General features: G+C 37.5%; 2 protein-coding genes across 4 annotated transcripts in view; one reads left to right on the plus strand and one right to left on the minus strand.

Moving 5' to 3' along the window:
* Window positions 1–15729, plus strand: part of IGF2BP3 (insulin like growth factor 2 mRNA binding protein 3) — a 146477-nt gene that overhangs the window by 80741 nt on the left and 50007 nt on the right. Inside the window, exon 2 of one of the 3 annotated variants that reach the window (XM_082472722.1) lies at window positions 3704–3764. The exons of the other annotated variants lie outside the window; for them this stretch is intronic. Coding sequence (XP_082328848.1) covers window positions 3704–3764 — 61 coding nt within the window. The remainder of the gene's footprint in view (window positions 1–3703; window positions 3765–15729) is intronic. 3 annotated transcript variants of the gene reach the window in all.
* MALSU1 (mitochondrial assembly of ribosomal large subunit 1) overlaps window positions 1–15729 on the minus strand; it is a 124347-nt gene that overhangs the window by 40252 nt on the left and 68366 nt on the right. The gene's annotated exons all lie outside the window — the stretch shown is intronic.

Below are 15729 nucleotides of genomic sequence, written 5' to 3' on the forward strand. Positions count from 1 at the left end.
TCATTTTTAGCTGTCAGTTCTGTTCATGGCCCCTTTCCTCTAATTATGTCTGATGATACTTTTCACACTTGTTGGGCAAATGGTACTTATAGTGTGTCAGGATTAAAGATTTATCATCCAATTTCTTTGTTTCTTTTTTCCATTTCTGTAGGATTACAATTTTTTTTTTAGTTGACAACTTTTACTCTCTGAAATTTTATTTTTTACTTTTGCTTGCCGACTGTTCCTTTCCTTCCAGATCATGGCTTTCACCTGATTTTTTTTTATTTTTATTTTTGGCTGTGTTGGGTCTTCGTTTCTGTGCGAGGGCTTTTCTCTAGTTGCGGCAAGCGGGGGCCACTCTTCATCGCGGTGCGCGGGCCTCTCACTATCACAGCCTCTCTTGTTGCGGAGCACAGGCTCCAGATGCGCAGGCTCAGTAGTTGTGGCTCACGGGCCCAGTTGCTCTGCGGCATGTGGGATCTTCCCAGACCAGGGCTCGAACCCATGTCCCCTGCATTGGCAGGTGGATTCTCAACCACTGTACCACCAGGGAAGCCCAGGATTACAATTTTAAAAAAACAGTATCTATCCTATTGTATGTAATTTAATTTCCTGCCTTTGTTTTTCCCTCTTAAACCTTAGACAAAGAACAATAGAAGAAATTCAAAAACAAAAAACGATAAAAAATGTAAATAATGATAGGAACAAAAAATAATGAAATAGAAAAATGAAGATATAATAATCAACAAAGACAAACATTTCTTTGAGAAAACTAATAAAGCAGATTTGTCTCTGGTAAGATTGAGGAAGAAAAAAATGTTAAGGCACAAATAGCTAATTTTAATATGGGTGAAACTCAAAACATAAATGTTGAATAGAAAAGAGAAATCACGGAATACAAAAAAGTTCAAAACTATATGAAAATATATTATTTTTCTATAAATACATATGTGATAAAGCTTTAAAGAAGAATAGGGGAATGATAAGCACAAAGAATAAGGGAGTAAGAGGGCTTTCCAAAGTGGCTTTGGATCCATGGGTTTGATTTATTTCTTAAAATGGATAATAGGTATTCAAGAATTAATTGAACTACTTTCATTTCCTTTAATATGCGAAATATTTTGTAATAAATTAAACATTCTATATGTTAAAAAAAAACCCACCAAAAAAACAAAACAAAACAAAGAAAACCTTAGAACTTTTTCCTCATGTCAAACATTGGGAGTAAATCTCATTTTCTCAATTTATAACAGTGTAAGCCATATTAGTAAATTTTTTCTAACAGCTTTATTGAGGTATGATTGACATACAATAAATGACACTAATATCTTTAAAGTATACACTTTGATAAGTTTTGACATAAGTATATACCTGTGAAACCATCACCACCAAAAAAAATAAATAAAAATGAGTGTAACTATTACTGCCCAAAAGTTTCTTTATGCCCTTTGTATTCCCTCCTGCCCCTACCCTCCAGCAACTTCTGCTCTGCTTTCTTTCACTATAAATTAGTTTGCATTTTCTGGAGTTTTATATAAGGAGTCATATAATGTATACTCTTTATTTGTCTGGCTTCTTTCAGTCAGCATAATTTAAGTTCTACTCATGTTATGTGAATCAATAGCTCATTTCTTTTTATAGCTGAGTAGTATTCCATTGTGTGGGTATACCACAATTTGTTTATCCATCTGCTGATAGACGGTTGGCTCGTTTCCTGTTTTGATTACTATTAATAAAGTCGAGTGAGCATTTATGTGCGGGTCTCTGTATGGATGTATGATTTTGTGGGGACTTGCTTGGACCTCCAGTGTTCATATGAAGCTTATTTTAAACTAAAGAATTTTGAAATTCAACACATGCAGAAAGAAGCCTATTCAGAGCTTTCCTTATCTGACTAAAGGCAGAAACTTCTGGCAGTGAGGCTGCCATAAATACCCTCTCCAGGGGAGTTTAACTGGCCTGAAAAGAGATGAAGACCACTCTTCAACCACTCTTGTGAGATAAACAAACATCATCACAAGCTTTATCTCCCATTTGTGTTTCCTATGAAACCTCTTCTCTTCCCTCCTTCTCCCCCAACAAGTTAGGGGTATAAATGCCCATCTTTATTTAGAGAGCCACTTCTTTTGTGTACTTTCAACATGCATATATCAATAAACTTTGTATTTTCTCCTGATAATCTGTCAGTTGTCAGCTAAATTCACAGGCCTCCAACCACTGAACCTAAGTTGGGAGAGGAAAAACTTTTTTCTTCCAACACTTTGATTTCTCTTGGGGGAATTCTAGGGGTGAAATAACTGGGTCATAAAGTAAGTACATGTTTAACATTTTAAGAAACTGCCAAACTGTTTTCCAAAGTGTTGTATTATTCTATGTTTCCACCAGCAGGGTTTGAGAGGTCCAGTCCTAACGTGTGCAATTCAGTGGTTTTTAGTATATTCACTGAGTTTGGGGACATCACCACTGTGTAATTTTAGAATATATATATATTTTTAACATCTTTATTGGAGTATAATTGCTTTACAAGGGTGTGTTAGTTTCTGCTTTATAACAAAGTGAATCAGCTATGCATATACATATATTCCCATATCTCCTTCCTCTTTCATCTCCCTCCCACCCTCCCTATCCCACCCCTAGAATATTTTCATTACTCCAAAAAGCAACCAGTTAACACTCACTTCTCACTTTCCCTTCACACTAGCCCCTGACAACCACTAATCTATTTTGTGTCTTTATAGATTTGCCTATTCTAGACATTTCATATAAATGGAATCATACAATAAGCGACTTTTTTGAATAGCTTCTTTCACTTAGTGTGTTTTCAAGGTTCTTCCATGTTGCAGTGTGTATTAGTGCTTCGTTTCTTTTTTCTTCTTTTTTTAATAAACTGTTTTAGAATAGTTGTAGATTTATAAAAAAAAAAAGGAAAAAATCGTACAGAGTTCCCATATACCCCACAGCCAGTCTCCCCTGTTATTAACATCTTTCATTCGTATGGTGCATTTATCACAGTTAATGAACCAACATTGTTGGGTCCTAGTTGATAATGAACCAGCATTGTCGGGTCCTAGTTGATAATAAACTAAAGCTCATACTTTTTAGATTTCCTTCGTTCTTAGCTAACGTCCTTTATCTGTTCCTGGATCCCATCCAGGATACCACATTACATTTAGTTATCATGCCTATTTAGTTCCTCCTTACTTTAAGTTTTAGTTTCTGAGGCTCTTGTTTTTGATGACCTTGACAGTTTCGAGGAGTATTGATCATGTATTTTGTAGAATGTCCCTTAGTTGGGACATGTCTGAAGTTTTTCTCTTGATTAGACTGGATTTATGGGTTTGGGGAGGAAGACCAGAGAGATAAAATGCCATTCCTATAACATCATATCGAAAGAGTACATACCATCAACATGACATCACTGTTGATGTTAACCTTGATGAAATAGTGTATGTTAGATTGCGCCACTGTAAAGCTACTCCCCACCTCAAACCCCTTTTCATACTGTAGTCCTTGGAAAGAAGTCAGTGTGCATAGCCCACACTGGGGGAGCAGGAAATTATGCTCTGCTTCCTTGAGAGTGGAGTCTCTACATCAATTATTTGGAATTCTTCTCCATGGACATTTATCTACTCTCCCCCATTTACTTATTCAACCATTTGTACTCATGGATATTTATTTTGTACCTTGGATTATAATCCAATATTTTGCTTTATTGTTCTAGCTTTGGTTGTTGGGAACTTTCAGTTGGCTCCTGTGTCCCTATGGTACCTTCACTCACCATGGTGTGTGTGTGGTAGGTTTTTTGTTCGTTTGTTTTGTTTTTTTAAGCACTTCCTTACTTTTTGGCACTAGAAGATATTCCATAATTCTTGCTACAGTCCTAGAATCAGCCATTTCTCTAAGGAGGCTTGGCTCCTTTTATTTGAGAATGGTATTAGAAACCAAGATCTGGGCAGTAGGTATGACCATTGCTACTGGGATGCTTATTGCTTTCATGTTCTTTTCAGCTATCAGAGCAAGGAAATACATGTGTATATACTAACCTGTGTATATACATGTCTATAAATATATCTATATGTAACTGTCTGTGTTAAGCTAAATATTACTGATACTTGATTCCTTTTAATTGCTAAATATTCCATTGTGTTGCTGTACCACATTTTGTTTATCCATTCATCAATTGATGGACATTTGGATGGTTTCCACTTCTTGAATATACAAAGAATGCTGCCATTGAACAAGTTTTTGTGTGAGCAAATAGTCTCAGTTCTCTTGATGTAGACCTAGTAGAATAATTATTGATGGAGTTGCTGAGTAATATGGCAACGCTGTATTTAATATTTTGAGGAACTGCTAAACTGTTTTCCAAAGTGACTGGGCCATTTTACATTGCCCCTAGCAATGAAGGTGGGTTACAATTTCTCCATATCCTTGCCAACAGTTATTTTCTGTCTTTTTATTTTAGCCATCCTAGAGGGTGTGAAGGGGTATGTCATTATAGTTTTTTTTTTTTTTTTTTTTAAGAAATTTTAAGAGTAGTTATTATTTCATTTTTTTTTAAAGCTTGATGGTATTCACATTGCTTAATTTGTGTCATGCTTTATTTATTTATTTTATTTCTTTATTTATGGCTGTGTTGGGTCTTCGTTTCTGTGCGAGGGCTTTCTCTAGCTGTGGCAAGCGGGGGCCACTCTTCATCGCGGTACGCAGGCCTCTCGCTGTCGTGGCCTCTCTTGTCGCGGAGCACAGGCTCCAGCCGCGCATGCTCAGTAATTGTGGCTCACGGGCCCAGCTGCTCCGCGGCATGTGGGATCTTCCCAGACCAGGGCTCGAACCCGTGTCCCCTGCATTGGCAGGCAGATTCTCAACCACTGCGCCACCAGGGAAGCCCCTGTCATTATAGTTTTGATATGCATTTCCCTAATTGAACATTTTTTTCTTGTGTGTATTTGCTATTCTTAGATCCTTTTTTGTGAAGTGCCTTGTTTAAATCTTTTTTTTTTTAAATTTTATTTATTTTTTTATACAGCAGGTTCTTGTTAGTCATCCATTTTATACACATCAGTGTATACATGTCAATCCCAATCTCCCAATTCATCACCCCACCACCCCACCCCCACCACCACTTTCCCCCCTTGGTGTCCATACGTTTGTTCTCTACATCTGTGTCTCTATTTCTGCCCTGCAAACCAGTTCATCTGTACCATTTTTCTAGATTCCACATACATGCGTTAATATACGTTATTTGTTTTTCTCTTTCTGACTTCCTTCACTCTGTATGGCAGTCTCTAGATCCATCCACGTATCTACAAATGACCCAATTTCATTCCTTTTTATGGCTGAGTAATATTCCTTTGTATATATATACCACATCTTCTTTATCCATTCGTCTGTTGATGGGCATTTAGGTTGCTTCCACGACCTGGCTATCGTAAATAGTGCTGCAGTGAATATTGGGGTGCATGTGTCTTTTTGAATTATGGTTTTCTCTGGGTACATGCCCAGTGGTGGGATTGCTGGGTCATATGGTAATTCTATTTTTAGTCTTTTAAGGAACCTCCATACTGTTCTCCATAGTGGCTGTATCAATTTACATTCCCACCAACAGTGCAAGAGGGTTCCCTTTTCTCCACACCCTCTCCAGCATTTGTTGTTTGTAGATTCTCTGATGCCCATTCTAATTGGTGTGAGGTGATACCTAATTGTAGTTTTGATTTGCATTTCTCTAATAATTAGTGATGTTGAGCAGCTTTTCATGTGCTTCTTGGCCATCAGTATGTCTTCTTTAGAGAAATGTCTATTTAGGTCTTCTGCCCATTTTTGGAGTGGGTTGTTTGTTTTTCTACTATTGAGCTGCATGAGCTGTTTATATATTTTGGAGATTAATCCTTTGTCCGTTGATTTGTTTGCAAATATTTTCTCCCATTCCAAGGGTTGTCTTTTCGTCTTGTTTACGCTTTCCTTTGCTGTGCAAAAGCTTTGATGTTTCATTAGGTCCCATTTATTTTTGTTTTTATTTCCATTACTCCAGGAGGTGGATCAAAAAAGATCTTGCTGTGATTTATGTCAAAGAGTGTTCTTCCTATGTTTTCCTCTAAGAGTTCTATAGTGTCTGGTCTTACATTTAGGTCTCTAATCCATTTTGAGATTATTTTTGTGTATAGTGTTAGGGAGTGTTCTAATTTCATTCTTTTACATGTAGCTGTCCAGTTTTTCCAGCACCACTTATTGAAGAGACTGTCTTTTCTCCATTGTATATCCTTGCCTCCTTTGTCATAGATTAGTTGACCATAGGTGTGTGGGTTTATCTCTGGGCTTTCTATCTTGTTCCAGTGATCTAAATTTCTGTTTTTGTGCCAGTACCATGTTGTCTTGATTACTGTAGCTTTATAACATAGTCTGAAGTCAGGGAGTCTGATTCCTCCAGCTCCATTTCTTTCCCTCAAGACTGCTTTGGCTATTCGGGGTCTTTTGTGTCTCCATACAAATTTTAAGATTTTTTGTTTTAGTTCTGTAAAAAATGCCATTGGTAATTTGATAGGATTGCATTGAATCTGTAGATTGCTTTGGGTAGTATAGTTATTTTCACAATATTGATTCTTCCAATCCAAGAACATGGTATATCTTCCATCTGTTGGTATCATGTTTAATTTCTTTCATACAATTCTGCATACAGGTCTTTTGTCTCCCTAGTTAGGTTTATTCCTAGGTATTTTATTCTTTTTGTGGCAGTGGTAAATAGGAGTGTTTCCTTAATTTCTTTCAGATTTTTCATCATTAGTGTATAGAGATGCAAGAGATTTCTGTGCATTAATTTTGTATCCTGCAGCTTTACCAAATTCATTGATTAGCTCTAGTTGTTTTCTGGTGGCATCTTTAGGATTCTCTATGTATAGTATCATGTCATCTGCAGTGACAGTTTTACTTCTTCTTTACCAATTTGTATTCCTTTTATTTCTTTTTCTTCTTTGATTGCCATGGCTAGGACTTCCAAAACTATGCTGAATGATAGTGGCGAGTGTGGACATCCTTGTCTTGTTCCTGATCTTAGAGGAAATGCTTTCAGTATTTCACCATTGAGAATGATGTTTACTGTGGGTTTGTCATATATGGCCTGTATTATGTTGAGGTAGGTTCTCTCTGTGCCCACTTTCTGGAGAGTTTTTATCATAAATGGGTGTTGAATTTTGTCAAAAGCTTTTTCTGCATCTATTGAGATGATCATATGGTTTTTATTCTTCAGTTTGTTAATATGGTGTATCACATTGATTGATTTCCACATATTGAAGAATCCTTGCATCCCTGGGATAAATCCCACTTGATCATGCTGTATGATACTTTTAATGTGTTGTTGGATTCTGTTTGCTAGTATTTTGTTGAGGATTTTTGCATCTATGTTCATCAGTGATATTGGTCTGTAATTTTCTTTTTTTGTAGTATCTTTGTCTGGTTTTGGTATCAGGGTGATGGTGGCCTCATAGAATGAGTTTGGGAGTTTTCCTTCCTCTGCAATTTTTTGGAAGAGTTTGAGAAGGATAGGTGTTAGCTCTTCTCTAAATGTTTGATAGAGTTCACCTGTGAAGCCATGTGGCCCTGGACTTTTGTTTGTTGGAAGATTTTTAATCACAGTTTCAATTTCATTACTTGTGATTGGTCTGTTCATATTTTCTATTTCTTCCTGGTTCAGTCTTGGAAGGTTATACCTTTCTAAGAATTTGTCCATTTCTTCCAGATTGTCCAATTTATTGGCATAGAGTTGCTTGTAGTAGTCTCTCAGGATGGTTTGTATTTCTGCGGTATCTGTTGTAACTTTTCCTTTTTCATTTCTAATTTTATTGATTTGAGTCCTCTCCCTCTCTTTCTTGATGAGTCTGGCTAATGGTTTATCAATTTTGTTTATCTTCTCAAAGAAACAGCTTTTAGTTTTATTGATGTTTGCTATTGTTTTCTTTGTTTCTATTTCATTTATTTCTGCTCTGATCTTTATGATTTCTTTCCTTCTGCTAACTTTGGGTTTTGTTTGTTCTTCTTTCTCTAGTTCCTTTAGGTGTAAGTTTAGGTTGTTTATTTGGGATTTTTCTTGTTTCTTGAGGTAGGATTGTATTGCTATAAACTTCCCTCTTAGAGCTGCTTTTGCTGCATCCCATAGGTTTTGGATCGTCCTGTTTTCATTGTCATTTGTCTCTAGGTATTTTTTGATTTCCTCTTTGGTTTCTTCAGTGATCTCTTGGTTATTTAGTAACGCATTGTTTAGCCTATAATGTGTTTGTGTTTTTAAGGTTTTTTTCCCTGTAATTGATTTCTAATCTCATAGTGTTGTGGTCAGAAAAGATGCTTGATATGATTTCAATTTTCTTAAATTAACTGAGGCTTGATTTGTGACCCAAGATGTGATCTATCCTGGAGAATGTTTCATGTGCACTTGAGAAGAAAGTGTAATCTGCTGTCTTTGGATGGAATGTCCTTTAAATATCCATGAAATCTAACTGGTCTATTGTGTCATTTAAAGCTGTGTTTCCTTATTAATTTTCTGTGTGGATGATCTGTCCCTTGGTGTAAGTGAGGTGTTAAGGTCCCCCACTATTATTGTGTTACTGTCGATTTCCTCTCTTATAGCTGTTAGCAGTTGCCTTATGTATTGAGGTGCTCCTATGTTGGGTGCATATATATTTATAATTGTTATATCTTCTTCTTGGATTGATCCCTTGATCATTATGTAGTGTCCTTCCTTGTCTCTTGTAACACTCTTTATTTTAAAGTCTATTTTATCTGATACGAGTATAACTAGTCCAGCTTTCTTTTGATTTCCATTTGCATGCAATTCTTTTTCCATCCCCTCACTTTCAGTCTGTATGTGTCCCTAGGTCTGAAGTGGGTCTCTTGTAGACAGCATATGTATGGGTCTTGTTTTTGTATCCATTCAGCAAGCCTGTGTCTTTTGGTTGGAGCATTTAATCCATTCATGTTTAAGGTAATTATCGATATGTATGTTCCTATGACCATTTTCTTAATTGTTTTGGGTTTGTTTTTGTAGGTCCTTTTCTTCTCTTGTGTTTCCCACTTAGAGAATTTACTTTAGCATTTGTTGTAGAGCTGGTTTGGTGGTGTTGAATTCTCTTAGCTTTTGCTTGTCTGTAAAGCTTTTGATTTCTCCATCGAATCTGAATGAGATCCTTCCTGGGTAGAGTAATCTTGGTTGTAGGTTCTTCCCTTTTATCACTTTAAGTATATCATGCCACTCCCTTCTGGCTTGTAGAGTTTCTGCTGAGAAATCAGCTATTAACCTTATGTGAGTTCCGTTGTATGTTATTTGTCATTTTTCCCTTGCTGCTTTCAATAATTTTTCTTTGTCTTTAATTTTTGCCCATTTGATTACTATGTGCCTCGGCGCATTTCTCCTTGGGTTTATCCTGTATGGGACTCTCTGCGCTTCCTGGACTTGGGTGGCTATTTCCTGTCCCACGTTAGGGAAGTTTTCGACTATAATCTCTTCAGATATTTTCTCTGGTCCTTTCTCTCTCTCTTCTCCTTCTGGGACCCCTATAATGCGAATGTTGTTGTGTTTAATGTTGTCCCAGAGATCTCTTAGGCTGTCTTCATTTCTTTTCATTCTTTTTTCTTTAGTCTTTTCCGCAGCAGTGAATTCCATCATTCTGTCTTCCAGGTCACTTATCTGTTCTTCTACCTCAGTTATTCTGCTATTGATTCCTTGTAGTGTATTTTTCATTTCAGTTATTGTATTGTTCATCTCTATTTGTCTGTTCTTTGTTCTTCTAGATCTTTGTTAAACATTTCTTGCATCTTCTCTATTTTTGCCTCCATTCTTTTTCCGAGGTCCTGTATCATCTTCACTATCATTACTCTGAATTCTTTTTCTAGAAGGTTGCCTATCTGCACTTCATTTAGTTGTTTTTCTGGGGTTTTATCTTGTTCCTTCATCTGGTACATAGCCCTCTGCCTTTTCATCTTGTCTATCTTTCTGTGAATGTGGTTTTTGTTCCACAGGCTGCAGGATTGTAGTTCTTCTTGCTTCTGCTGTCTGCCCTCTGGTGGATGAGGCTATCTAAGAGGCTTGTTTAAGTTTCCTGATGGGAGGGACTGGTGGTGGGTAGAGCTGACTGTTGCTCTGGTGGGCAGAGGTCAGTAAAACTTTAATATACTTGTCTGCTGATGGGTGGGGCTGGTTTCCCTCCCTGTTGGTTGTTTGGCCTGAGGGGACCAAACACCCGAGCCTACCTGGGCTCTTTGGTGGGGCTAATGGCAGACTCTGGGAGGGCTCTCGCCAAGGAGTACTTCCCAGAACTTCTGCTGCCAGTGTCCTTGTTCTCACGGTGAGACAGAGCCACCCCCCGCCTCTGCAGGAGACCCTCCAACACTAGCAGGTAGGTCTGGTTCAGTCTCCCCTGGGGTCACTGCTCCTTACCCTGGGTCCCGATGCGCACACTACTTTGTGTGTGCCCTCCAAGAGTGGAGTCTGTGTTTCTCCCAGTCCTGTCGAAGTCCTGTAATCAAATCCTGCTAGCTTTCAAAGTCTGATTCTCTAGGAATTCCTCCTCCTGTTGCCCGACCCCCAGGTTCAGAAGCCTGATGTGGTGGGCTTCCCTGGTGGCACAGTGGTTGAGAATCTGCCTGCGAACGCAGGGGACACGGGTTCGAGCCCTGGTCTGGGAAGATCCCACATGCCGCAGAGCAGCTGGGCCCGTGAGCCACAATTACTGAGCCTGCGCGTCTGGAGCCTGTGCTCTGCAACAAGAGAGGCCGCGACAGTGAGAGGCCTGTGCACCGCGATGAAGAGTGGCCCCCGCTCGCCGCAACTAGAGAAAGCCCTCGCACAGAAACGAAGACCCAACACACCCAAAAATAAATAAATAAATTAATTAATTAAAAAAAAAAAAAAAGAAGCCTGATGTGGGGCTCAGAACCTTCACTCCTGTGGTTGGACTTCTGTGGTATAAGTGTTCTCCAGTTTGTGAGTCACCCAGCTAGCAGTTAAGGGATTTGATTTTATTGTGATTTCACCCCTCCTACCATCTCATTGTGGCTTCTCCTTTGTCTTTGGATGTGGGGTATCATTTTTGGTGAGTTCCAGTGTTTTCCTGTCGATGACTGTTCAACAGTTGGTTGTGGTTCTGGTGTTCTCCTAAATCTTTTGAACATTTAAAAATTTGTTTTATCATTGAGTTTTGAGATTTCTGATATGTATTCTGATAAAAGCTTTTTATCAGATATTTGCTTTGCTTCCAATCTCTAGTTTGTCTTCTTGTTTTCTAAAATGTCTTTCACAGACTGTTGGTTATAATTCTTATTATCGTATTGATTTGTATGAACTGTACGCTCATTCTTTAGCCATATTAGATCTTTTAACTTCAAACATGTTGCATTTTTTTAAAGCTTTCTAAAGTGGATAGTTGAAAGCATATACAAATGTAAAGAGAATAGTATAATAAACTACCCCATGGATCCATCACCTAACTTCAACAATTATCAGTTTATGGCCAATCTCATTTCCTGCCCGTCAGATAATTTTGAAGAAATCTTAATAAATAATTTTACTGATAATTATTTCAGTGTATATTTCTAAAAGATAAGAACTTAAGAAAATAAAACCAATATCATCACACAAATTGTTATTATAAAATGTGAAGTGTGTTCAGATATTTTAGTTGCCCCACATATTTAAAAAATAATTTGTTTGCATCAAGATCCAAATAGGTCCATACTTTGCAGGTGGTTGATTTTTCCCTTAAGCCTCTTAATCTTTGGATACCCACTCCTTTTTCTTTCCTGTTTGCTTGCAATTAGTTGAAGAGACTGGATTTTTTGGTCCTGTCTTGTTTACATTAGCTGATTTCATCCTTGTTTGTACTTTTGCTTCTCAGTCCTCTAAATCCTGTGAATTGGTAATTAGATCTAGAGCAGTGATCTTAATCTTGGCTGCATGTTAGAATCAATCGGGGATTTTTATAAAACATCATAATGTTCAGGCTGTATTCCAGACTAATTAAATCAGATCTCCAGGGTATTAGGGCCCAGGCCACCAGTAGTTTAGGCTTCTCAGGCGATTCTACTGTGCTGTCAAGGCTGAGAACCACAAAAGGCTTGATCACATTCAGATTCCCTTTTTTCCTCCCTCTCCTTCTCCTTTCTCTTTAAGGAAGAATAATTCATAGGTGGTGGTACAGACTTCTGTCAGGAAGCACATATTTGGTTTTCTCTTTCTGTGATATAGTAGCCATAGATTTTGAGAAATTCATTATTTCATGAAAGGAGGCAAAATGGTGATTTTCTGATTCTATTATTTTATTTATTAATTGAGCCACTTTTATAAAGAGAAACTTCTTCAGATGTACTATGTGGTTCAATTCTTACAAAAATGGCAAGATAAATATTTGATTGTAGCTATCAATATTTATCAGCTGTCAGCTCTCCAGTGGTAAGTGATAACGTTTCTTTAAATACTTTGAGTTTATAACACTTTGTGTTTCAGTCCATTTTTTGTTAGCTTTACTATGGTCAAATTGTTCCATTTTTAGCCAGTGGGAGCTCTTTCAAGTTGGTTCCTGGGACCTGGAGCCAACCTGGAAAATATACCTGTAATCTTTGGTAATAAAGCAAGGAAGTTGGCATATAAATGACACCATGAACTAAAAGTTTTTCTTATTTTTGTAAAGAAAATACATGCTGCTTATATAAAAAGCCAAACAAAAAGTCAGAATTTCTATTGGCTAGGGGATTTATTTCAGAACTTTCTGAACATCCTTTAGTTTTTGGCTATGCACGTGTGGTTTACACAAAAACAGCATGACACAGTCGGTGCTGTTTTGCAAGCTAGTTGTTAGTACCTACCAGGTATGCTATAGAGAACCATTCATGGCCATTCTTTTTTAATGTCTGTATAATTGGTAAAGACTTATTTATCTTATGTTGTTTGTATAGATTGTTTCCAGTTTCTTATTCTTATAAATACCTCCCCCCATTGTTGTACAGTTTTGTTGAACTATAGTCCACATATGAAACAATTCATCTATTTGAAGTATACAAGTCAGTGTTTTTTGGTATATTCAGATATGTACAACTATCACCACACTTAATTTTAGAATATTTTCATCACCTCAAAAAGAAATCCTGTATCCTTTAGCTATCACCCCCCATCTTCCCATCCTTCTTGGCCCTAAGTAATGTGTAAACTTTCTGTCTCTGTAGATCTGCCTATTCTGGACAGTTTATAAAATGTAATCGTTGTAGTCTTTGTGTCTGGTTTCTTTTAGTTAGCAAAATGTTTTCAAGGCTCCTTTAGGTTGTAGTATGCATCAATACTTCATTCCTTTTTATTGCTGAATAATATTCCATTGTATGGATATACCACATTTTGTTTATTCATTCATCTGTTGATGGATATTTGGGATGATTGTACTTTTTTGGCTATTGTCAGTGATACTGCTATGAACAGTTATGTACAGTTTTTTGGTATGTGAACATATGTTTTCATTTCTCTTGGGTATATACCTAGTAGTGGAATTGGTGAGACCGATGGTAACTCTGTTTAAGGTTTTGAGGAACTGCCAAACATTTTTCCAGAGTGACTGTACCGTGTTACACTTCTTACCAGTAGCATGTGAGACTTCTGGTTTCGCCACACCCTTTGTCAACACTTGTTATTATCTAACTTTTTGATTATAGCCATACTAGTGGGTGTAAAGTGATATTTCATTTTGGTTTTGGTTTGCATTTCCCTGATGACTAATGATGGATGTCAAGCGTCTTTGCATGTGCTTTTTGGCCATTTGCATATCTTCTTTGGAGAAATGTCTATTCACATCCTCTGCCAATTTTTAAATTGTGTTATTTGTCTTTATTATTGAGTTTTAAGAGTTTGTTACATATTCTAGAGTTCTTTACATATTCTAGATACAAGTTCCTTATCAGATAAATGATTTGCATGGTAGCCTGCATGTAAACATGTAAATCCATCAGGTCACCTGTCCTAGTTTTTCTCCCAACTTATATCAGTATTCATTGTATGTATGTAATAATTATTAAAGATTTATTTATCAAAATGATCAGTGCACTTAGAGTGTTTTTGCACATGGCTTTGCTTAAGGAAAATTAGTGAATTTGTTACAGGGTTCTGGTATTTTGATCTTTATTTTTTTTTTACTTTTTATTTTTGGTTGCATTGGGTCTTGGTTGCTGCACGCGGGCTCCCTCTAGTTGTGGCGAGCGGGGGCTACTCTTTGTTGTGGTGCACGGGTTTCTCATTGCAGTGGCTTCTCTTGTTGCGGAGCACGGGCTGTAGGCGCACGGGCTTCAGTTATTGTGGCTCGCGGTCTCTAGAGCGCAGGCTCAGCAGTTGTGGTGCACGGGCTTAGTCGCTCCGCAGCATGTGGGATCTTCCTGGAGCAGGGCTCGAACCCGTGTCCCCTGCGTTGGCAGGCAGATTCTTAACCACTGCGCCACCAGGGAGTTCCCTTGATCTTTATATTTATCTGAGGTATCACTAATGAGTAGGGCCTTTTCATTTCACAGTAGAGGTTATAATAGAACAATTGTATAGAAAGTGGTGGGAGGATAATTACTGAGATGACAGATGATGCACTGGTTGTGATATGAGTGAATTTGAATTTAAGCTAAACTTTTGGTCATGATTTAAATTCTGACAGATACAGTGCGTGATTTTTTTTTTTTAATTTTAGAAAAACTGCTCGAAAAACTAAAATTTTTTTTTTGTCTGTAGAGTATAAAAAAATGAGAGAACATTTTTCTTAGAGCATAGTTGAAATACTGGGAAACTTAATCTTGGAAAAAATAAATCTGGTGAGATATAGTTTTATTTTACTCAGAAAGTCTTCCCTGTTCTCCGAAATTCAGAGAAGCAGTTTTTTCTGTGAACCTGTCCTTGGTGTATTCAGAGATAATGACCTGGGTAGTGTCTATTACATACTGAAGTTTTAATGAATGGTACAAATATTATACCTTTGCCCAAGGATTGTTAAAATTGTTGAGAAGTACTGATACTTTGAATTGGACTTAAAAACTCAGGCATCACTTCAATGAGTATGAAGAACTTTGATATTTTCTCTACTTATATATTAGCATATACAAGTAGAGAGTATATAATGAGTCCCCCTGTGCCTGTCCGCCAGCTTCTACATTTATCAATTTTCTTCCCTTCATGTTGGTGTGAAAAGCTTTTGAAGAAGCCTTTTCCATTTGAGATGGTGGCCTTCTGAGAAATGGATGGTGTGATGTAATGAGCACTGGCTTTAGAGTTGCGGGGGGTTCCAAATCCTGACTCCACATGTCTTTGCTCTCTGACTGGGCATGTGGCCTTTCCTCTTAGAATCTCAGTTTTTGCATCTTGAAAACAGGGTTATTATCTACTTTTGACAGTCGTCTGGATGATTAAATGTGCTAATGTTATGTGAAGAATTGAAAGAATATTTGAAGGTTAGTTGTTGTGTGTACACAGAGCTGCCAGTGACATGGGTTCTCTGTTGCCGTGTTGGATTTCCGAAGTCTGTAATTGTGTGCTAAGTCCTAGTCAAGACAGAGCACTGAGGTAGAGTCTAATTCCAACGTGGACAGATAAACGGCCTATTATAGTAAAGACAAGACCCAGAGTTAAGTACAAGGTGTTTACTGTGGAGGATGGGGAGTGTATTTGTTTCATGAAGCTGCCGTATTGAATTCCCACAAACTGGGAGGATTAAAACAACAGAAATGTGATCTCTCACAATTCTGGAGGGT

The sequence above is a fragment of the Balaenoptera physalus genome, assembly GCF_965194825.1.
Source record: "Balaenoptera physalus genome assembly, chromosome: 8".
Classification (NCBI taxonomy): Eukaryota; Metazoa; Chordata; class Mammalia; order Artiodactyla; family Balaenopteridae; genus Balaenoptera; species Balaenoptera physalus.